This window comes from Gopherus evgoodei, chromosome 9, assembly GCF_007399415.2.
Source record: "Gopherus evgoodei ecotype Sinaloan lineage chromosome 9, rGopEvg1_v1.p, whole genome shotgun sequence".
In the NCBI taxonomy this organism is placed as follows: Eukaryota; Metazoa; Chordata; order Testudines; family Testudinidae; genus Gopherus; species Gopherus evgoodei.
Window position 1 is genome coordinate 6,062,732 of NC_044330.1, and position 23,030 is coordinate 6,085,761.

General features: G+C 39.9%; 1 protein-coding gene across 8 annotated transcripts in view; it reads left to right on the forward strand.

Annotated features, from left to right (window-relative positions):
* The first annotated feature begins 278 nt into the window (after positions 1 to 278).
* LRCH3 (leucine rich repeats and calponin homology domain containing 3) overlaps positions 279 to 23,030 on the forward strand; it is a 109,103-nt gene continuing 86,351 nt past the window's right edge. For all 8 annotated transcript variants that reach the window (XR_004001897.1, XM_030574543.1, XM_030574546.1 and 5 more), the window contains exon 1: positions 279 to 2,808. Coding sequence is in view for 7 of the 8 variants with exons in the window: in XM_030574543.1 (XP_030430403.1) it covers positions 2,442 to 2,808 (367 nt within the window). In the remaining variant the exon portion in view is untranslated. The remainder of the gene's footprint in view (positions 2,809 to 23,030) is intronic.

Sequence of the window (23,030 nt, forward strand, 5' to 3'; positions counted from 1 at the left end):
ATTCAGTTCTTGTTAACTGTAGCTCTTAACCTTCTGTATGTTCCTTGAAACATTTTAACATAAAGAAATCTGCACTCTTGAGTCAGCCTACATCCTGAGATGTGACCAGCACTTCCTGCTGCTGTATTGTGTGAACTATGAATTTCATTTGATGAATACGTTAATTAAAACTGACGTTTTTGAGCCTTCTCTTAGCAAGTACCATCTAACTGAAAAGTGATGTAGTCTGTGATACGCTGCCAGCTGAAGATTTATCTGCACATAAACCACTTTTCATGTTGCTTTAGTATGGTTCATTAATCAGAAGATAAACTTTAATCTAAACCAGCAGTACAGGATCAGTGTGTTTGTCCCAGACAGATTCCCCTTCAGTCTCAAATGAGGTCACTTTTCAGTGAGATGCCAGCAGGCGATTTGATTTGCCATAAAACTGCCACTTTTAATTCCTGCTGTAGACAAACCATAGCCTTTAGATATGGTTGACAAAATTTCAACTGTGATGAGTACCGGGCCAGGCCCCTGGATTATCTTAAATTCCCTGCTTTTCCATTACCAGCTAAAACCTGAATGATGAGCTTGTTCAGATATTATCTGACGAGACATGGGCACTGGTTTTTACTGCAAAATAGCATATCTGTCCTTCCTGAAAGATCAAGGTGAGCTTTTGTGCAGACATTTCAAATTACAGTGCCAGAGTGAGTCTTTTATTTTTGACTGGTGGTTGGGGTAGACCTTAATGTTTGAAAGGGTTGCACTTATCCCTAGTTCACAAAGCAACACACCCTAATTCACATTCAGAATTCCCATCAATAAGAAGCAGTCTGGGAGGATGTATTGACACTGCTTAAGTAACCTAATCCAATACTTTTGTCTCACCTGAACTTGCCCCCCCAATATATTTTTATAGCTTGTGGACCAGATATCATTAGTGATCAGTGGAAGAAGTTACTTGCAGATCCTATAGGTGCTAAACAAGTATGTGTTGAAACTTATCCTCCTTTTTAAAAAAAAAAAAAAAAAAGTTAGAATGACAGTGACCACTGGATTTAAACAGTGATAGAGCAAAGGTTTAGGATCTGGATCAAACTAAACTAACACCTGTTGCTTTTCCATATCAAAAACTGGCCAGAAATCTTTGCTTGTGAATAAAGGGATATGTAATCACTTCTCCACTAGAGTTGCATTAAATCTGCAATTCCAAAAATAACTGCAGCCATATAAGGACAGTAAGTTTTGTAGTGTTTGGGAGTTCGTGTGCCAAAGGCAAAAGAATCTTGTAGCGAAGATTCTGAGCTATGGCCTCAGAGAGCAGCCTACTGCAAAACCTACCATCTCTCGTGTAGCATGTTCATATCTACTAAGTGTAGAAGCCCTGCAGGTGAATACTGGCATTAAAAACAGTAGGACACGGCGTCCGCTATTGTAAACCAGCAGAGCTCTGCTGAGTCCAGTGGAGCTGTACCTGTTTATACTTGTTGAAAATCTAGCCCATGACTCAAATACTTTCTGGGGCCTAAATCTATATAAAACCTCATTGTTAAATCAAATTAATGTACATTACAGCTGCAAATCTACTTCTCTGGCACCCTCATGAAGAGGCTTTCTATATTGAACAACCCTTTCCATTGCTGTAGGTAATCCCCTCTGCAAAGGGCGGTAGCTAGGTTGCTGGAATAATTCTCATATCTCAGCAGTGTAGCTAGGTTAATCTGAATGTGAAGTGTAGACCAGCCCTGAATCGAAGTGGGTGAGTATGTCTGGGGGGTTTTATAATGAGAGAACTGCACTGACAGCACCACTCCTGGATTAGGGCATAAGCACTATAGACCCCACCATGGGGGGGCGGGCAGGAGTGCATGTTAACACATTAGTTTCTGTTTAAAAGAAAAGATTTAAACTTACCTGATTTGGTTACCCTTGCTTATCTGTACTGTGTGCAGCCAGCCTGTCCTAAGAGGCTATTTCACCCCTCTCACAATTCTTATGTGTTTCATTGAATGGTTAACTGCAGGGCCTATTTCCTTAGGGCCCTCTGCAGCAGCAGGCTCCTGGAGGCCTCTAAGCTTGAGGAGACAGAAGAGTGCAGTGGACTAGGCCTGCTCAGGCAGCTGCTTCCTGGCTGTTGGTCCTCCCAGGTTCCATTCTGGGGGGGAGGGAGCAGACAGGTTCCCTGGGGCCGCATAGCAAGTGTAAAAGCAGGACCTGGGTGGGAGGTAATAGGTGCCTATGTAAGAAAAAGCCCCCCAACTGGGGACTGTCCCTATAAAATTGGCACATCTGGTCACCCTACGTGGGGCTCCCCCTATTTCTCAGGGAGGAGGAAGGTGGGGCTCCTCTGTCACTCGCTGAGGGGGTGGGGAGGGGAATGGGAGCAGAGCCCTAGGAACCTGCTATCCTGCAGTGCCTAGCTTGCTGCTTCTCCAGCCGCGCATGCTCACTTCATGCTGTCAGTCCCTGTGCAGTGGACGCCCTCCGAGCATGCGCTCTCGTTGCCCCTTCCCCGGGCTCCGCGCCTGCGCACTGCGCAGAGGAGCCGGAGCTCTGTGGCTGTGGCGGCGGCAGGGGGGGAAATGGCGGCCGTGGTGCTGGTGTCCGTGGAGAGCGGCTCGGGGACGATGCCGGCCGTGAGCCCGGCTGCGTGCGGGCCTCCCGCGGGTCCCTGTGGGCCGGGTTCGTGGAGCCGTTCCCTGGACCGGGCCCTGGAGGAGGCGGCGGTGAGCGGGTCCCTGAGCCTGAGCGGCAGGAAGCTGCGGGACTATCCGCGGGGCAGCGCCGCCAACCACGACCTGAGCGACACCACGCAGGCCGGTGAGCGCGGGGCGGGAGGGGGGCGCCGCCGTGTGCGGGCCGTAACTGCCATCTTCCGCGCGCCACACCCCCGCCCGGGCGCGGCCCGCGAGCCGGCGCTGCTGGCCCAGCCGCCGGTCAGTGTGGGGGTTTGGCCGGGCTCTGGAGCGGGGGCGCGGCCCGCTCCGAAGTCACTTCGGAGTAGATGAGCTGCCTTGGCTTGCCTACTCCAGCCCTTGAGCCGCTCCGCCTGCCTGACTTCACGCCCTCGAGACTCGAGGCGGGATGGGGGCGAGCTGGCTTGGAGGAGCCAGGAGTAGCTTGCCAGCCCGATGAGTTGTCAGGCTCACCAGCGGTGTCTGGCTTGCCTTTATTTTTCAAGGCGTTGGTTTCCCTTTTTAATGGGCTAGATTTAAAAAATGTGTTAAAGCTCATGTTCAAATGCTATGATATACCGCTTAAGGAAATAGTGTCTGAACTAAAGTAGCCACAGGTCCGCCGAGTCCCACTGCTGAATAGTGTGGTTTTATAATCACACGTTGCTTTACAAAAAAAAAAGCTTTCTCTGGCTGTGGGAAAGATTCACACTGACAGGTGAAACTGACAGCACTGTCAAAGGTGTTCAATAAAGTACCTATAAAATACTTCTTGCTCTGTTTTCTCAGTTATGGTAATCTTAGATTTACTTGTAGCCAGAGGCAAAACCTTTTCAGGCAGAAATGTTTGTCTTTTACATGTGTTTTTTGGATAAAATAATGAAAATATTGGATAGGAAAGGGATATCAAGGAATATTATGTAAGGAATGCTTATGAAATTATTGCCTGGAATGTAGAACTTGTGTTTTATTAAAGCATTGTACAGAGGGAATTTTCACTACATTTATTTTACTGTCTGGTTGTATAAACAATGTCATAGCATGGCTGAAGCCTTCCAAGATTAGGTGTTAGCCTTCAACTTCAATTTCTTTTATGTATTCATTTTTGTTCATTGTTGATATTTGAGCTAATCTTTCTCATTTCTCTGTAAATTAGTTTGTAATGCCTTGGTTCCAAGGACACTAGCTAAAAATAAACTGTACTGTGTTTTATTTTAAATACCTTCCAAATCTATCAAGTACGTTCACAAGTGTATGGGTGTGTTGACCGGATGTTAGTTTATTTAAATCTTTCTGAGTTGAAGCCCTCTTTATATGGTTTAACTTTATATTCTGTATGTCATGTTGTATTTGGGAAAAAAATCATTAAGGATGATTACAGATAGTAATAAAAAAGCCATGCTGCTCAGGAAAAATCTGGCTTGTTTATTTAATTAATATATCTCAATGAACAGATAAAATGTTTTATTCATACCATAATAAGAAACAATCTTGTACAGAAGAGTATGTAAATATAATCAGAGAATGAATGCTCAGTTGTCTAGTCTGTATGTATAAATGCAACTAATGAATAAGATTGAAAAATCTGTGAAGGGGTTGTCGTTTTTATTGTTTAGAGTGCTGTTCATTTATTGTACTTTTAAAAACAATTATGGGAATTCTTGTTTCCACAAATGTTCCCCTCTATTGTGATTAATATTTGCATTGTAATTGTTCAAGAACCAACTATATGATTTCCTGAGGTTACTTCCAACCCTAATAATCTATGATTCTATGGTTGTAATAAATAGCAACGCACACCATACGCTTCATGCATTGTCATAACAATGAGCAATGAAACTTTCTAAATAGCGAATGGAAAGCTGTGTATCTTCCTTCTTCCCTGAGTGAAAAACTGTGCTTAAATCTAATTCGGGAAGTCCAGTACAGGTATCTGCTTCCATTTTTGATGGAGTATATTTTATGATGATTCTTTATTTTGGATGAGGCTTGAGTATGGGAGAAAAATATTCAGATGTTAGGAACAGCTGTATGGTGTCAATTATGCACTCAGCATAGACTTATTTCAACTTCTCTCTCTTCGTCTCACATCGATTTCTTTTGAGTGAAATGTCGTACTTAATTCTGTTACAATCATGTGGTGTCTACTTACATATAGTGCCCATAGTGTGCTAGGAGCTCCATATACCTAAAAAAGACAATCTTGTACCTTGAAGATTTACAGCTAAGGCCCCCAATCCTGAAAAAACATATGCATGTACGTAACTTTTATGTGCAGTTAGTAGTCCCATCAAAGTCAATAGGACTAGACTACTCACATTGTATAAAGATAAGTACATGTGTATGGGCTTGTCTACACAAAAGTTTGACTTTCACTGTACTGAAATAGATAAAAGCAGTAAACCTGCTAGTATGGATGCAGTTATACTGATATAACGTCTTACCATATAGGAAGGGGAATAATCTATACCAGTATAAAGCACTTCTATTGCTGTGACTGCATCCATGCTACGGTCATACTAGTATAACTACATTGGTTTTAAAAAAATGGACCCCTAACTGACATAGTTATACCATACAAAAACTCTGTATAGACCAGGCCTAAATCTTCACAGGTTCAGTGGCCTTGACTGCAAGATCTGATATGACAAGTGAACCTAAAAAAGGAGTTGGGGTCAGTAGGGGAAGTCTTAGGATAGAGAGAGAACAGATGTGAGATCAAATTTACTTAGATAATCACTGTAAGTCTTGAACTTGGTATTTTTATACTGTAAAGGGGAAGAAGTCATAAAACAAATGTATTTTACTACTGCGGTACTTTGCAAAAAGCAAGGTTCTGTGAAACCTTGACTCCCTAATTCACTTTCTAAAACCCTGTTGTTTCTCAAGCTGTGTTAATTAGAACAGTAGATGCAGTTAATATAAAACTATGAATTCATTACATTTTCCAATTCTGTTCATGGATTGGGTGAATGTCATAGTGGTTTCATGTTAGTGTAGTAAATGCAGTCATGATTCACACCAAGTCTAAAGCTAAAAACACCGTGGAAACAGAAGTTAATAAATTTCATTACTGTACCTGCTTTCAAGCAGTTCCAAGACCAACTATACTCAGCAGTTAACATTTCATTTCCTAATATCCAAAAGTAAGCCACAAATAAATAATGGATGTGATGGCACAATACTACTTTGGTTAAATTTACTCTCACTGTTTTATGTATTAAAACAATACTTAAAGTAAAGATATTTTGAGACTGCTACCCTACCATATTGTTTGTTTTGTAACATTTAATAACTTTTCCAAAAGAGATGATGTGCTACCACAGAACAAACATGGGTTCTTCTCACCAGTAGTTACAGAGGTTTTTGGGGAGTAAATTGAAAGCAGATGTTCCTATTTACTTATAAAGAATAAACATTTTTATACTCTGAGATTCTTAATGTACTGTGTAAACCCAATAACACATTGTCTTTCAGTGATTGTTCAAGAAGTTTTATCTTACCATACAAGTAATTGCAGGTCATGCCCAAACTACATGTGTAATGACACAAGTAATAAGAAATGTCATTGAGCGTATTTCGTTACTAATTTGTAAAGCACCATAATTTAGCATGCTATTTTCAAAATGTAATTTAGGAAGGTCTCTGCCTCAAGGGGCTGAAAATGTAAAGCCCTGAGCATGTGCATAAATCTCAGCAGAACTGAAACCTAAATTAGATAGATTCAGTACAGATGATTAAAGAATGAAGTGCAAAAATGGTGGCAGATAACATTGCAGTCAATTTAGTGGTGGAAAGTGGATTTTAAGAAAAGATTTGGAAAAGGAAGATATGTGGCATATGAGCAGATGAGGGAGATTCTTCTAAGCCAAGCATTTAGTATGGTTTCAAAGTGAACGTGAAACAGTACCATACCAGGTCCTTAATTGCATGAGGAACTTCAGTATCTAAATCACATCAGACAATATTTTTGGTGAGACTCAAAACAATAACAATGAAAACTGTCTGTAGATTGATATGGTTTTAAGCAAGATTAATGCTTCCATTATTTACTTTTTTATTTAATTTATAAAATGTATCTGTTACCTTAAGACTCAATTTTTTTATTAACTGGAAACTATTAATTGAAGTCCTGAGACTAATTAAAAAAAATCAAGCTTCTGATAGCACAGTGTAAACAGCATTTGTAGATTATATTTTACTTGAAAAATAACTAGAGTTTTTCTGTTCTCATCTGATGTTGAGAAGAGCAGCATCTACAATCATGCACAGACACATCCTTATACTCTACCATTCTTCTCTGTGCACAATGCAGCCTTGCTGCTGCTGCTGCTGTTACTAGTAATATCTCCTGCAGGTACGCAAGCTCCCCTCAGAACAGTGCCGTAGTTGTCATACTACTGCATGAGGCAGGAAGTGAAATTGGTCATCAATAAAACTGTAAAGCTGACACCACACAGTGTAAACAAACTGGAAAAAAAATCCTTTTTTCTAACTTCCTTCAGATACAGCAGTCTTGAATATTACTTGTAACTAGCAGGTACAAAACTTTCATGTAGAAAAGTGACATTCAAGTTGACAGTGCACCTTTAATCAAACAAATTAATTTAGCATCGTGCAGTCAACAACTGGCTGGAGCAGCTTTATTCCTTAAATCAACAAATTGGTGCAGTTACACTTAAAAACAAATGTGCAGGTAACATCCCCAGCCCACTCCCTGGACAATAATAAGAACAAAACACCTGTCAGATCTAACTTACCTCCTGTAAAAACACTAAATAAACAGGTAAAATTTCACCATGTTCTGAGAGCTAACATATTTCTGTTTTGGACCAGTGAGAGAGTGAGGACCATATTCTGAGTCCAAAGGTCATTTGCCACCAGAGGTTCAAATTTAGTACTGTTACTGAGAGCTTGTTAGCTAGTCCCAGCTGGTGTGGCAGTAGGGAGTGGTGGTCTTTCAGGTATCTATGACCTACATAAGGCTTTAAAGATCAAAATCAACACTTTGATTTGTACCCAGAACTGAGGAGCAAACTATTGAAATGTTTGAAGCAAAAGTGTGTTGCTCTTGTTTGTTTTTGTATTTTAATCAGGATTAGTTATTTTGTGTTAGGCAATGTACAACTGATGATCAGATAGTAAAAGTCTGCCCCAAAAAGCTTTAAATCTAATTAAAGATGAAATTAAACACCCTACTTGCCACAGTTTGCCTAGTTTTTCAAGAGGGGATAGAACGGGGGTTCTCAAACTCAGGGTGGGGTCATGAAGTTATTACCTGGGGGGTCATAAGCTGTCAGCCTCTACCCACAAACCCTCTTTCACCTCCAGCATTTATAATAGTGTTAAATATAAAAAGAAATGTTTTAATTAATAAAGAGAGTTGCACTCAGAAGCTTACTGTGTAAAATATAAATATAAAATTTACTGTGTAAAATATAAATATAAAACCAATATAAAACTTTGAGAATCACTGGGATAGAACATATTGCAATAATCCAGTCTGGTGTTCACAAAGACACGGATGGTAATGGTAAGGTTCACATCCATGAAAGAAGATGTAGCAATTAGCATGCCAAGTACAGATGAAAAAAGGAACTGTGGCCAGTCCAAGCCTTCTGGAATTCAATTGGGGTACAGAAAGCCTCAAAAATTACAAACCTTTTTGATGTAAATTATTACCGTATTAACGGTGCAAGCACTCTCTCTGTTATCTCCAAATCTCTCCCCCCTCAACCAGCCAGCATCATCTCCATTTTATCTGATGAACATATATATGTATATAGGACAACAAACTGTCTGGGTCACATGGAAAGGAGACTTGCATGTTGTCACTAGGGTGACCAGATGTTCTGATTTTATAGGACAGAATCCTGTGGCACCTTATAGACTAACAGACGTTTTGGAGCATGAGCTTTCGCGGGTGAATACCCACTTCGTCAGATGCATGCATCCGACGAAGTGGGTATTCACCCACGAAAGCTCATGCTCCAAAACGTCTGTTAGTCTATAAGGTGCCACAGGATTCTTTGCTGCTTTTGCAGATCCAGACTAACACGGCTAACCCTCTGATACTTGATTTTATAGGGACAGTCCTGATTTTTGGGTCTTTTTCTTATAGAGGCTCCTATTACCCCCCCACCCTGTCCCGATTTTTCACATTTGCTGTCTGGTCACCGTAGTTGTCACTGGTGTCATCACAATCCATAGTACATAGGTAGAGCCCTACCAAATTGATGGCCATGAAAAGCTCATCACACACCATGAAATCTGGTCTCCCCCTGTGAAATTTGGCCTTCTGTGTGCTTTTACCCTAAGCTATACAGATTTCACTGGGGAGACCAGCGTTTCTCAAATTGGGGGTCTGACCCAAAAGGGAGTTGCAGAGGGGGCGCAAGGTTATTTTAGGGGGATTATGGTATTGCCACCCTTACTTCTGTGCTACCTTCAGAAATGGGCAGCTGGAGAGTGGCAGCTGTTGACCGAGGGACCCGTTTTGGAGGCAGCAGCACAGAAATAAGGGTGACAGTACCATACCATGCCATCTTTCCTTCTGCAATGCTACTGTGGCGACTCTGCCTTCAATGCTTGGCTCCTGGCCAGAAGCCCTTGCTCTCCAGCTGTCCAGCTCTGAAGGCAGGGTTGCCACCAGCAGCAGTGCAGAAATAAGGGTAGCAGAACTGCAACTACCCACAACTCTTTTTTGGGTCAGGATCCCTACTATTACAGCACTGTGAAATTTCAGATTTAAATAGCTGAAATCACAAAATTTACTATTTTAAAAATCCTATGGCTGTGAAATTGACCAAAATGGACTCTTGAGTTTGGTAGGGCCAATACATAAGTATCATTCCCAGTGGCCTCAATACATCAAAGAAAAGAGAACTTGCTGTATCTTACAAGAGCCACAATTACCCATGTCACTCACTGGGATAACTTTAAGGGGAAAGAATGGATATATGTGAGTGATTCCAACATCTACTAGGATTTGAAATAGTCAACAAAACAGTATAATCTTTGCCATAAGGAAAACAGTTAATGCAATAAATATGTTCCAAGTACTATACCTACTCCAGAAACAAGATTGATAGTGTCACTCTGCCTCTATCTTCACAATAACTTTGCCTGTAATGTATGTGTGTCAGTTTCAGGATAACTGCACCTTTGACCCACCTCTGTGATCCATTCCAGGAATGCCTTTTAGGGCTGAGGCATCTAATTTTCATCCATCTCCAGACAGAGCTCTGTCCCCCGCTCCATTCTGGTGTTAGGCTGCAGTCTATGTTGACTGTGATTTTCCCAGAAAGCTTGTCTGCCTAGCAGCCAGCACCTCTGCTTTGCTTTCTCTCCATGAGCTATGGCTAGTAGTGTAAGGTAGCAGCTACAAGTTGTCACACACCTTTTTCTCAGCAGGTTACCTTGATTCTTAGGATAAAAGACCAAAGTTCCTATTCCTTTTCTGAATCAAAAGGAATACTCCAATCCCAAGTTTGTTCTTTGCCCCTATCTGCTGGGACTGCCCTAAACCAATATATGCAAACCACTCCAGGGACTGTTATCTGGAGCTGTTTACATTCCTCAGGCACTTCAGTAATCCCCCATTCCCTCCACTGTTTTTCATGTCTGAAAGAGCTGTGGTAACATCCCAAGAAGTTGCATACAATCCCTGGCCCATAGTATGATTGTACATGTGATTGCAATCTCTGTCCCAGTGTGTTTTTGCAATTTTAATTGCAAACAGTTGACCAGCCATCCACTAAAATCTGTCCAGAGTCAGGACCACCTTTTTAAACTGTATACCATTAATAAAGTCAGATAAAATATTTTGGTAATGCAAGAAACAGGACTAAAATATTAGCAAAACACACATTGTAAGGTTACATATGCTGAGGCAGATTAATGTAATTGGCTTTGTTCTACAGCTGTTCTATAGGCTGTCTTCACCATATTTTTATCAGTTGCTGACATTTTAGTTGAGATTATCTAATGAAATATAAAGTGTCTTGAGAAACTAAGTATGGCTCATGTAATTAAGAAATGTTGGCAAAAATATTTATTCTTAAAGCCACAAAACCAGAGTAATAATCCTACTAAAATTAAATAATTGCTTAAGTAAAACTCCTTTGGGTTATTATATCATGAATATTCATTTCATAATACTGTTCAGTTCAGGTAAAATCAGATTAGGAGGTAGAAGTGCTGGCTCTCTACTCAAACTGTGTTCAAAATGCTAGGTTCATGTGGGTATAGCTCACCAAATCCAAGCCTGTGCAATGGTAGGGAATGGGCATTGGTGCACCGTAGTCTCTCTGTTCTCTACTTTTGGCAAATGATTGGTTAGTTTCCTGATGGCTGTAATACTTAAGTCTAATCCAGGCAGGGTGGGTTGATTTAAATCAAAGCAATCTAAATCAGTGATTCTAAATTGCCATGTGGAAAGCCTCAAAGTTGTGTGGATGTTCCTATGGTGATCAGACATCCCAGTATTATTGGGACTGTCTCGATATTAGGGACTTTGTCTTATATAGGTACTTATTATCCCTCCCCACCCTGTCCTGATTTTTCACACTTGTGATCTGGTCACCCTAGATATTCCCCTCATTCTATTGCCAACCCCATTTCCTCTTCGATTGAACTTATGCTTGAAGGTAGCAAATTTGTTAGTTAATCACTGAATATTTACATTATTTTGTAACCATTTACTGTTGATCTTTTGTAAGTTTTCTGGTCAGCACATTGTTTTACAATTTGTATGCTCTAGGTTTTGGGCCAATGAGACTTTAAATGGAAAAGTGTTTCTTTGAACTGAGTTGAATTCAGTGGTGTTCTACTGATGGCAGACTTAGCTCCCATGTGCTCCCATTTAGCAAAATAAATTATTTTAAGCAAGTAATTTTAAACTGATGGTTTAGGTTTAGCTGTAGACTCAAGCCGACGTAATTGGTTTCTTCAATAATAGAAAACATCAGTAAAGAATTAGAAGTGTATGACAAACTTTACAAATTATATTGAATGTGCTAAAAATAACAGGATGTAATAGTTAACAGGGTGTAACTCTTTTCAGGGGTTTTTCTCTCTTTAATAATTAATCACCCTGGAATTTATGCTTTATGATAGTCAAACCAATTGAATTTGTAGCTTTGTATTTACTTGAAGGTTATGGGCTTTGCAGTATACTTTCTCCTTTATCCATTGGTGTTCATGCCTCCATAGTAAAAGGTAAAACATTATCAACATTCATGCTATAAATGAGTCTTAGGGGTTTATAATTTGGTTATGTGGGCTAAAAATGGAGTTAAAATATTTCTTTAGCTCTCTAAATTATAGGTTTTTAGAAAAGCAATTTAGTGGTATCATACAGTGTTCTTTTTTATAAAATACCTTTGCAGAGTGTAGACAAGTCTTTTTTTTAATATCTTTGTGGAAGTGGGGAAAGAGCACTCTGCTTCCACTCTGAAACCCTGAAGATTCCACCTTTTTTCCCCCTTCATGCTATCATCTTCCCTTTTTACCTTCAGAGGCTGAGGGTGTCTTTAAGGAGAGAGAATTACAATCCTTCACCAATTAGCAGTGTTACTGTAATGTAACTTCAGGCATTCAGTCCTTATCCCACATAGGATGAAAGCATTGCCCATGTAATGCTCTCAAAACTTGCCTACTCAGAAGAGAAATAGTTTAATGGGAAATGCACTCCTCTTTGTTTTTGCAGAAAAGATATTGGGTTGTTGAGATTATAAAGTCAAGCATTCAGATTTAAAAAAATGCCAGAATTAAGGTTGCCTCTGCAACCTTTAATTCATATCTCTGTTCATATGCATAATGATATGGTCTTTAAGTGCATGATCCCATACTGTTTTTTGCACAAGATTTCTGTCTTATTCAGTGTGTGGGAAGACAGTGCTTAATTACCAAGCAGCTATTCAATATTTTGTCTTCACCTTGTGTTCAGTGAGTGGCTGTAGACTTTATTTACTACCTGCTATTCAAACCCTGCACTGAAAACAGCATGATTAGTTTCCTTGTTAGCTTTTCTGTGGCACTCATCACTATAGCAAGTGCTTCACAAACATAAATTTATTCCACAGCTCCCCTGTGAGATGCGGGAGACTGGGGGTAGTATTCACATTTTACAGATAGAGAGCTGAGGCACAGAAAGATGAAGGTCAAATGTGTTTACTGATTTTGAGTGCCCAATTTGAGATGCCTAGGACCTGCTTTTTCAGAATATGTAGAATTAAATAGCACTTAATATGTCAAAGCCCAGCTCTGAGTGGTCAGCACTTCTGCAGATATGACCCTAGGGTCTCAAGTGGGCAGAAAATGAGCAGCACACAGTTGGAGAATACCTGTGAAAAGGTTGGTTTAAGTGACTTACTAAGCATCACATAGAAATGCTGTGGCAGAGGCAGGGTTAGAATCCAGTGTCTCAGGGAAACATTCAACTATTTTGACCATGAGACCATCCTTTCTCTACCTGTAATCCCCAACTATATTCACTGCACACCTTCCAACTTCTGCAACAAATGAGTCAGATGCGTTACAGACAGCAGCCTGCTTCACTACATAACCCTGATTCATCCCCAAAGCAGATTCGCATATTGAACAATGAAGAGAAAATACAATATTGAATAGCTGCTCATTAATTGAACACCATCCATCCTGTGCACTGAATGAGGCAAGGGTCTTGTGAGGGGAAAATAGTATGTGACTATGTAATTAAGACTTTATCGTAATGCATCTGTACAAATGGGGGGCTGCATTAAGGTTGCACAGACCTTTCTGCCTGTCTTCTGCTCCATCCCCTGCATCTGTCCTGGTTCCAGTCCTGTCTTTTCCCCTCTCCTGCTTCCTTATCTCAGTCCCATTACCCTTGCTTATCCAGTCCCAGTCCTTAGGCTTCTCATCTCAGTCCCAGTTTCCTTGCCCAGTCAGTCTTAGTCTCCCTGTCAGAGTCCCAGTCTGCCTTCCTCCCAGTATTGTGTCTCTCCCACTCCTCCCATCCAGATCAGTTCTCCTCTCCTGACTGTTCATCTGATTTGTCTGCCCCTGCCCCTCTGGCCTCCAGTTTTCTGTCCACCTCCCAGTTTTATCAAGTCTATAACCCACATTTGAATGCACTTATGCAGAGGGGTGAGTGTGGGGGGGTGGTTCACCAAATTTACTTCCTGCTGAGTATTTTGGAAAACGCATGGCTTCCCAACCCATAAATGTAAAATATATTTCCAATAAATTGAGGCACAAGGGTTGCCAAATCAGTACTCCAGAGGGCTGTAAGAAAGCATGCCATGTTTTAGATTCATAGGAATTACTGGCAGATGTTTCATGTCATCTCTTTGATTTTGGTGTCTGAACATGAAATGTCCTAGTCAAAGACAAATTAATTTACCTCTTGCTCTGTAGAGATAAATATACCCGGTTCATTTGAGTTATATTAGAGCGAAGTTGGTCCTTCATGAAAACTAGAGGCTAATGACATCTGACACTTCTGATTTTCTTTTACAGTATTTAAAAAAAAATGTTATAGCAGTTCTTCTTTCACCTCACACAATTCCAGAAATCCTGGACTTTGCCTTGTCTGTTTCAGGGTTGGGGGGGGGGGAATTAAGTAAATATAATATTTGTACCTTATCATGATGTCATAATGTGTAAATGATTTTCCTATGTAGTAAAACCCTATTGTCTGGGGTTTATATTCAAAAGTAAATACTGTTGCTTTGAGAGTTGCCTCAGTAAATCCTCACTTGTGGGAGTTGTGCACTTGACTTTAAAATGGGAATCTGCAAAGGTAATAAACTCAAACCAGGGTAGCTGGTGAGTACCTTTATTTTCTTGGAGTGAGAACTTGTTAAAGCTGTCAGAAATTATAGAAAATAATACTGGCTTATATCAGAAATGGATCCTTATGTTATTGGCAAGAAAATATTCAGATTTTTGTTTTTGTAAATAGTTTGCTTTTCATTTAGTGTGGTTGTTGTACCTCATCATGATGTCACGGCATCTCATATATTATCTTGTGACTGTATAGTCTGATCTGTAAGGAGCAAGGTCATGAACAGACGTCACATGGGAATGTGTGGGCTTCCCTTGAAAACTGAATGATGCTTGGCCTTTTTTCAGTCAGTTTTTTGCATCAGTCTTTCTCAAATTGCCTACAGCCTTTCTTGATAGTTGCACTTCATTCAGATCCGTCTTTGGCTGTTTCTTCAAAGTTATCAATATTTGTGAGGCACAAGTTGAGAGTCTGCTTATTGCTGTATTTAAAGCATTTACGTTGACCACCCTTTGTGCACTTTCCGAGTTTCAGTTCACCATAGAGGATATATTTTGGGAGCCTGTCATCACCTGTTCTGATAACATGACCTGTCCATCTAAACTGAGCTTTGATAACCATTGCCTCAGTGCTGTGTATGTTACTCTTTCAAATTCTCAACAGTCAGCATATTAAAAGGTGAAACAAATTGCATGATTATAAAGAAATTTGATAGATTTTTTTTTTAAAGCCAGGTAATTAATTTTTGGGTGGTGATGGGGCAAGTGGAAACTTAACCCTGCTTAATCCATTATTATTATTTACCAGCACTATTGAATTTCTTCTAGTCGAGTCTTAGGTCTTTATATTTAGACTGCCAATTCAAGTAATGTGTGAGTAACTGAGCACGATAATTTGAGGACCAGTTAGTTGCTTTCTATTGTAATTGTTGAAAGCTCAGCTATGGGATAAATATTTCTGCAGATGAAAGGCCCAAAACTGAATGTGTTGATCTGCCGCACAATATCTGCTTCTTCTTTTTACTCTTCTGGCTATCCAAAGGGCAGGTGAACTTGTGCTGAGTATAGTGAAAAATTTATTCTGGATCCCATCTATGCTAAACAAGTGGGCTGGCAGATTGAGACATTTATATGTTGGACATTATCCAAGTATAATATATTGTAGGGCTCTGTTCTGCCACTCTACAAATCTTGTTCCATTTTTCAGTGACACTTGTGTATGAGAGAATCATTATGATTAAAAATGGTGTGGGAAGAAGGAAGGTTTAGACTACCTTAATTATCTTACACTGATGCTTAAATTTGCTTCTTCAATGAGAGTGGGAAAAATCTTTCACTGTAGAGTGAACAATTTATGCTTACCATGTTAATCTTGGTTTTCCTTAATATCATTACTAATTATAAAACCAATTTGTGCTGCAGGGGTTTGCTGCTTTAGAGTTTATTGCCTCCTGTTTGATTTGTCACTGATGTCCTAATCCTGAGTAAGATATCAGTTATTTCCCTAATGGCAAACTGATGTTATGAGCACAGGATTATTCACTAAACAACTGAGAAGAAAGCAAGCAGGGCTGGGAAATACAAAGATGATGATATAACAATAGAGAGCACAGAAATACTTATTCAATACATTTTTAATGAACATTTATTGCCAGTAAACGGTGTGTGAAACATCTGTACCCTCCAACCCCTGCACGCACACAAAATGGTGCATATGGGTTTGCCTTCTGAAGTTTCTGTTCTCCTGGAGGATACTGTTTTTGATTAAACATGAGTTTGCTGAGCTCCATTTTCAGTAAAAGGTGCCGTCATGTCATTTATCATAGGACTGCATTAAACTACAAGCTTCATAGAATGATTAAAGCCACATCTGTTTTACATCTGGTTTTGGTATGTTTTTGCAATTGTTGTGAAACATTTTTCCAAAGATTTTTCTATTGAAGGTATTCTCTCAATTTTCTGTAACCCCATTCATACAGTATTGTCAAACTACATCTGTGTATGGTACAAAAATGATTTGAATGAGATGCAGAGAATTTTGGTTATACTTTGTCAATGTGTGAATAAGTAATTCTCTTTGAGTCCTTGTTGAAAATGTTAGGATCTTTCTATTCTCTCTTTTTAGTTCAGGGTTAAAAAACACAGTTCTGGTTAGGAATATCAGATTCTTGAATCTGTATTTTCATACATACTTTCAAATCTGTAGAATTAGAGATGGATTAGATAGACCAGTGGTTTGATTCAATATGGCAGTTTCTGTGTTCCTATACAGTAAAAAGGCTTTTTCCTCTTTAATACCTTCCTGTTTACATAATCTGTCACATTTGCTTTGATAACTAATGTGTAATACTCAAAAGATATGATTTTGAGAGTCATATGGCATACAAAGAGTAGCACCAAAAATTTTATATTTGTATTGGGTTTGGCTTGTTTTATTTGACAGAATTAAAAGTGTAGCACTGGGGGAAAGTTAGTAGCAGAGGCCCAAAGTATAATTGATTGTTGAAGCACATCTGCGTTTCAGTTGTTTTTGAGAACTCTATGGCTGATTGTGATATGGTATAATATATATATATATAGAGAGAGAGAGTTTTTAATTTACTTGCCCTATGCCTTTTTCATATTTTTTAAAATCTGGTTTACTCCATCCTGTTATAATTCTATTTTCATATGCATTGCAAGTTGAAGCATGTATATGGTGAACATAATGAATGAAAAGTCTGTTATTCTGTAATCTAGTTTTATCCTGTATCAGAGGGGTAGCCGTGTTAGTCTGGATCTGTAAAAGCAGCAAAGAATCCTGATGCTCCAAAACGTCTCTTAGTCTATAAGGTGCCACAGGATTCTTTGCTGCTTTTATAGACTAACAGACATTTTGGAGCATGATCTTTCATAGGTGAAGTGTATTCACCCACTATAGCTCATGCTCCAAAACATCTGTTAGTCTGTAAGGTGCCACAGAACTCTTTGCTGCTTTTACTAGTTTTATCCTGGGTTTTCATCATGTAGGTTCATTTCAGGGTATAATTTTGTGGCCACAAACGCCTCCACACAGTATGTTTGTAAAAACTCAGTATTTCAGAAATTGAAAATCGTGTTGGATGTAATACATTGTAGGTATTCCTGCTTTAATGCTCTTCTCACTCTGTTCACATTTAGTGTTGTCTTTACTTGTTGTGAGGTCATCTGCCAGTTTGTTGATTTCATATAGGCCCAAGTGCAATAACAGTAATGAAATAAATAATTAGAAATAGCTGTTCTTGCCAAAAGCTTTATTCCCTTTGAGGTTAGATGCTTTGTATGTTTTTTTACAGTTTAAATTGCCTTTCTGCATTTTAGACAGGGTGCTTTTAGAGGAAAGGAAAGAATTGTGTTTAGGGCTATTAATTAGTTAATATTTGTACAGGACTTTGAAGTTGTAAAGTGCAGTATAAGTGCTAAATTGTTTCAAATTTACCTTCTAGTGCAGGATTTGAGTATGAATGAAGTACTGTGACTATGCACTAGTATGTAACTTTTAAAACATGTTATCTTTTCTTTTACAACTGTAATTTAAAATGGGGCTCCTTTGTTTACCTGTTAAATTTTAGCTAATACAATATAATTTATATGCATTTGCTCTGAAGTGCTACTCTGGAAAAGTAGATTAGCTACCATTTAAAAAAAAATCAATAGAATATTTCTACTAATATGACACACAACTTCCAATTAGTTAAAAAAAGATAGTTTCATGTACTATAACTGCCTTGAATCTTGATACCAAATTTTGTAGTTTTTAAGTTGTATTTTCCTATTTTTGAAACATGTTTCTTCTCTTCTGTTAATATGTAAAACAAGAATGGAAATTGCAAATTGACTAACTTTAATCTATGCAAGGAAAATAGAGAAATTGACCAAACACAAAATTCTGTCAGGTGCACAAAGTTAAATGGAAAAGATTCTTATTTCAGTTTTAATAAGCTAGATAGATTTTCAGACAGAAGTGTGATTTTTAAGTTGACTAAAACAACGAAGGGTACGTCTATACTACCTGCCAGATCGGCATTGATTTATCATGTCTCATCTAGACGTGATAAATCAATCCCCGAATCGACACCCGTAATCCACTTTGGCAGGAGGAGTAAACAGAGTTGACGGGGGAGCCGCGGCGGCTGACTCGCTGCTGTGAGGATGGCCAGGTAAGTTGAACTAAGATACTTCGACTTCAGCTACGTGAATAGCGTAACTGAAGTTGTGTATCTTAGTTTGAACCCCCCTGCTATTGTAGCCCAGGCCTAACAGATTTATTTGAGCATAAGTTTTCATGGGTAAAACCCACTTCTTCAGATGCATGAAGTGAAAATTTGAATTGACCATGTCCCTTCAATGTACAAGTACTTTGTTTAAGCCCTGAATATATTGAACACTTAGTAACTGGAGGTATATATTTTCCAGTGATTGTTATGAAATTTGTGAAAGTGTACCAGTTTAGGTCCAGGGACGGTACCCTGTTTAAGGGACCAATCTCCCAGCCCTGTTAGCTCTTGGGAATGGGTAAGGTGATGGGATTTTCACCAGGGTGTTTGGATTCTCCATCTTTCATATTATCCTCTGGCTAGTGGTCTGGGTGTGTGATTCAGTTTAGGCTGAAAGTTAAAAGCTTGGCCTGCTGTAGCTGCTAAAAAGGAGACTTGTCTTCTCTCCTTTCCTTCGTTTTGCATTCTACTTCCTGCTGCTTTAGGGATGGAGGTGGGATCTCAATTCTACTCTGGTACCTCTACTCCATAAAATTACTCTGTTTGGTCCTCCTCACATGGATAACTTCAGTGCTTGCTTCTGCAGAGCTTTCCCAAACAGCAGCAGCATGATATTAATGGGGTTCTTGACAGTTTTCATTGCTGCCTGCAAGGATCTGAATTGCAGCCTGGAAACTGACAAGAGTCATATTAATTTCACTGTGTTTTTGTGTGGTAAAAGAAGAGGCACTGAGCTACCTGTCTGCCGATTAAGGAAGTCAGCATTGCATCATTTCAAAAGCAGTTAATATGTGAACTGTTGTCTTCAACAATAAGAATTAGTAACATTGCCCTCACTGCTTTTTTTAAAGGTTCAGTTCTTCAGAAACTAATAGTTTAAGGTGTCCCCTCTCACTAATCTAAGTACATTGTCAAGCTCTGAATATGTCAGTGCGCTGGAAATCTTGCGTCTTTCTATTTTTTGTGTCACATCAAGAAAGAAAAACAGAGGTTCATATTCAATATCCTTATAGTCAAAACAAACTGAAATTTCTGAATTTCATCTGTTCTCTCTCACCATCGATTTTTTTTTTGGCTGCATAAAGAAATCTTTTACCATTGTATTTTCTGTTTCTGCATATCTTCTTCCTTCTCCTCATTTGACTGGCACATCCTGCTTCCTGGCTGCTAATGCTGAGGTGATCTGTGGTCGTGTTTGATAGGTTCAGAGAGGAAAGTGTCTGCCTCAAAAGCCAAACAATGATCATACAAAGACATCTAATTACAGGCTTGTATTCTCTAGTTTTGAGCTTTATCAGGAAAAATGAATACATCACAGGTCACTTTACTTCTTTTAAGGGTGAAATTTTTAAATTTTGTAATACAGAAATTAATTTTGCTACTACTGGCAGTACTAGTTTGTTCGAACATTTTTGACACTTTTATGTTTGCTGCTTCACACAAAACAACAGTTTGAAGCGACACCACACATGATGTAATCTCACACAGTTTTACAGTGTAAACAGGGTCAGGGCTGATCGATACCTGTATGGGACATTTCTAAGAACTGTCCACGGATTGCAGGAATTGGCTTTTGTGTCTAAAGAGGTGGCACTTTTTGTTTGAACCAGTGCCTCCATATGACGTTGTAGCACAAAGATGCTGGCGGTGTCCTTTCCGGTGTGAGAGAAAACAACTTGCACACAACAGTGCCTTTCATCTAAGTGTCTCAAAGTGGTTGACAAAGGTGGCAGTTTTAGAGCTGGGGAGATTGAGGCACAGGTTTCTTAATGAGATGTCCAAGATTGTGCAGTGAGTCAGTAACAGAACTGGGAATGGTACATGGGTCTCCAGACTCCTAGTCCTATGCTCTAGCCTCTGGGAGGCTTAAAGATGTACTGAATATCTTCTAGCCCCATGAGCAAATATAAAGGTCTAGGGACAGTGTGCTGGTGAGAAGCTCAGTTTGTTTCCTTCATATCATGCAAACATATTAAATTGTAACCAGGTATTGGGTTCTTCTAGCTAAAGCAGGGGGTGGGGAAACTATGGCCCGTGGGTTACATCTGGCCCTCCAGCCAGTTTAATCCGGCCCTTGAGCTGCTGCTGGGGAGCTGGGTCTAGGGCTTGCCCTGCTCCCGAGCTCCAGCCGGGGAGCAGGGTTGGAGGCCACCCTGCATGCACGTGCCGAGGCTTTGGGAAGCAGCAGCATGTCCCCCCTCTGGCTCCTACGTTTAGGGTCAGCCAGGGGACTCTGTGTGCTGCCTCCACCCCAAGTGCCACCCCTGCAGCTCCCATTGGCTGAGAACTGCGGCGAATGAGAGCTGCAGAGGTGGTGCCTGCAGACGGGGCAGCATGCAGAGCCTGCCGGCCGTACCTCTGCATAGGAACCAGAGGGTGGCATGCTGCTACTTCCAGGAGCTGCTTGAGCCTGCACCCCGACTCCCTCCCATGCCCCAACCCCCTTCCCCAGTCCAGAGCCTCCTCCCTTACCCTGAACTCCTCATTTCTGGCCGCACCCCAGTGCCGGCACCCCCAGGCATAGACCTCACCCCCCCATGCCGCAACCCCTTACCCCAGCCCTGATCCCCCTCCCATCCTCTGAACCCCTTGGTCCCAGCCTAGAGCACCCTCCTACACCCCAAATCCCTCATCCCAGAGCCAGCACCTCCAGCCAGAGCCCTTCTCTCCCCCTCCCCCAGCCTGGAGCCCCCTCCTGCACCCAAACCCCAATTTCATGAGCATTCACGGCCCACCATACAATTTCCATACTCAGATGTGGCTCTTGGGCGAAAAAGTTTGCCCATACACTAAGCTAGAGGGTGTTTTCTGTTCTTTCCCAGGGTACCAAAGTGAAATTTTCACTTGAGCAGCAAGAGTGAAACAGTTGCCTAGAGTTTTGCTCACCATGACAGCTTTTCCACTTTGTCCTGGTCAATGAGAGAGAAAAGTTTTTTCTGTCAATGTTTTTGTAAAGCTGACGTCTTGACCACTGTTCACAAAGATGTTAAACCCTGATGTTTTGAACCAATTCTAATTCAAGTAATTGCATTCAGCCTACTGTGCACTACCATCCCTGGAGTAAATGGAATACAGGGTTCTTCACTTTCTATACTAAAAGTTTTCTACAGTGTTTGTATTCACTGTTAAAACAGCTGTTTCCGCCCTGAATGCAGTTGCAGTTTAGTGGGGATGAAAGGATGCTTGTTTATAGTTTTGGAATTTATCAGGTGAAATGCACTGTATAAATATTAACCTGTTGTGTTTCTGTTCTTGCTTTAAATTACATTTTCTGGTGATTCCTTTACAAGTCTTCTATATTTGCTTTATCGTTTAAGGCTTGTTTGATACCTCATTTGGTAGTCAGATATTATTTTAATAGAAATAGGTTATTGCTTTTAGTGAGCTTATGTTAGATATCTTTGAATTGATCTAATCCTTTACTTGTGGTAACAAAAGTTCAGTCATATTTCAAGTATATGTTAAGAATGTCACTCTTCATTTCGTAAGTACATTGTTTATGAACAGCTTTGCTCATAGAGCATCTAGTTAAATCTCCTGATTGGCTTAACTTTCCTTACCCTTAAAAAATAAACGTGAAAAAATAGTTGCCACAATGGTTTTACATCACTCCAACTTGTACCAGGAAGGAATCTCTTCTTGCTACTTCCAGTACTGTCCTTTTCACTACTGCATTTCAAATGCAAAAACCAAGTAAATACTTGTTGCTTCCCATTCAGATTTACTCAAGGTTCCCAGAGGTAACTTTGGTTTGCCATCTTTCATAAGCTTTTCTTCATGCTCATAATCATCAGATTTCCTTACCCTTACCTGCTTTCTCAGTATCAGATCTAATACTTCCACATTTATATTTAAATTTTGATAATATTAATCTCTTAAAATGTTATGCCTGCATATGTTTACAAATATTATCTTCTAAACTCTTGTGTAGTGGTGCAAATCATCTGGGGCACGTTTCCCTTATGCTGCATATGGTTCACTGGCGTTTTCTTTACTTCTCAGTACAATTAAACGTTTTGGAGTTGGTTTAAAAGGTGAAATGACCTGGACCATCACTAACTCAAAGATTACCTCACTTTCCGTGAAGAATTCTGAAAGCTGACATCAGCAGAGACATTCCTATTAAATCTACTAATTTAAATTCTGGGATAGTTGTTGTAGGGTTGTTGTTTTTTTTTGTAGCATTTTTGGTGCTAGAACTCACTCCCTTCTTGGTCCACCAGAGCTTGAGATTGTTGGCTATCTGTTTATACAGGTGTATGTCTGCATGAGGTTTTGGATGGGACTTGAATTATTTGAGTTGATACTGAATCCAGGACTTTTCTGTTTACTTTGTAGTAAGTTTTTGGTATTAACTCTCAAC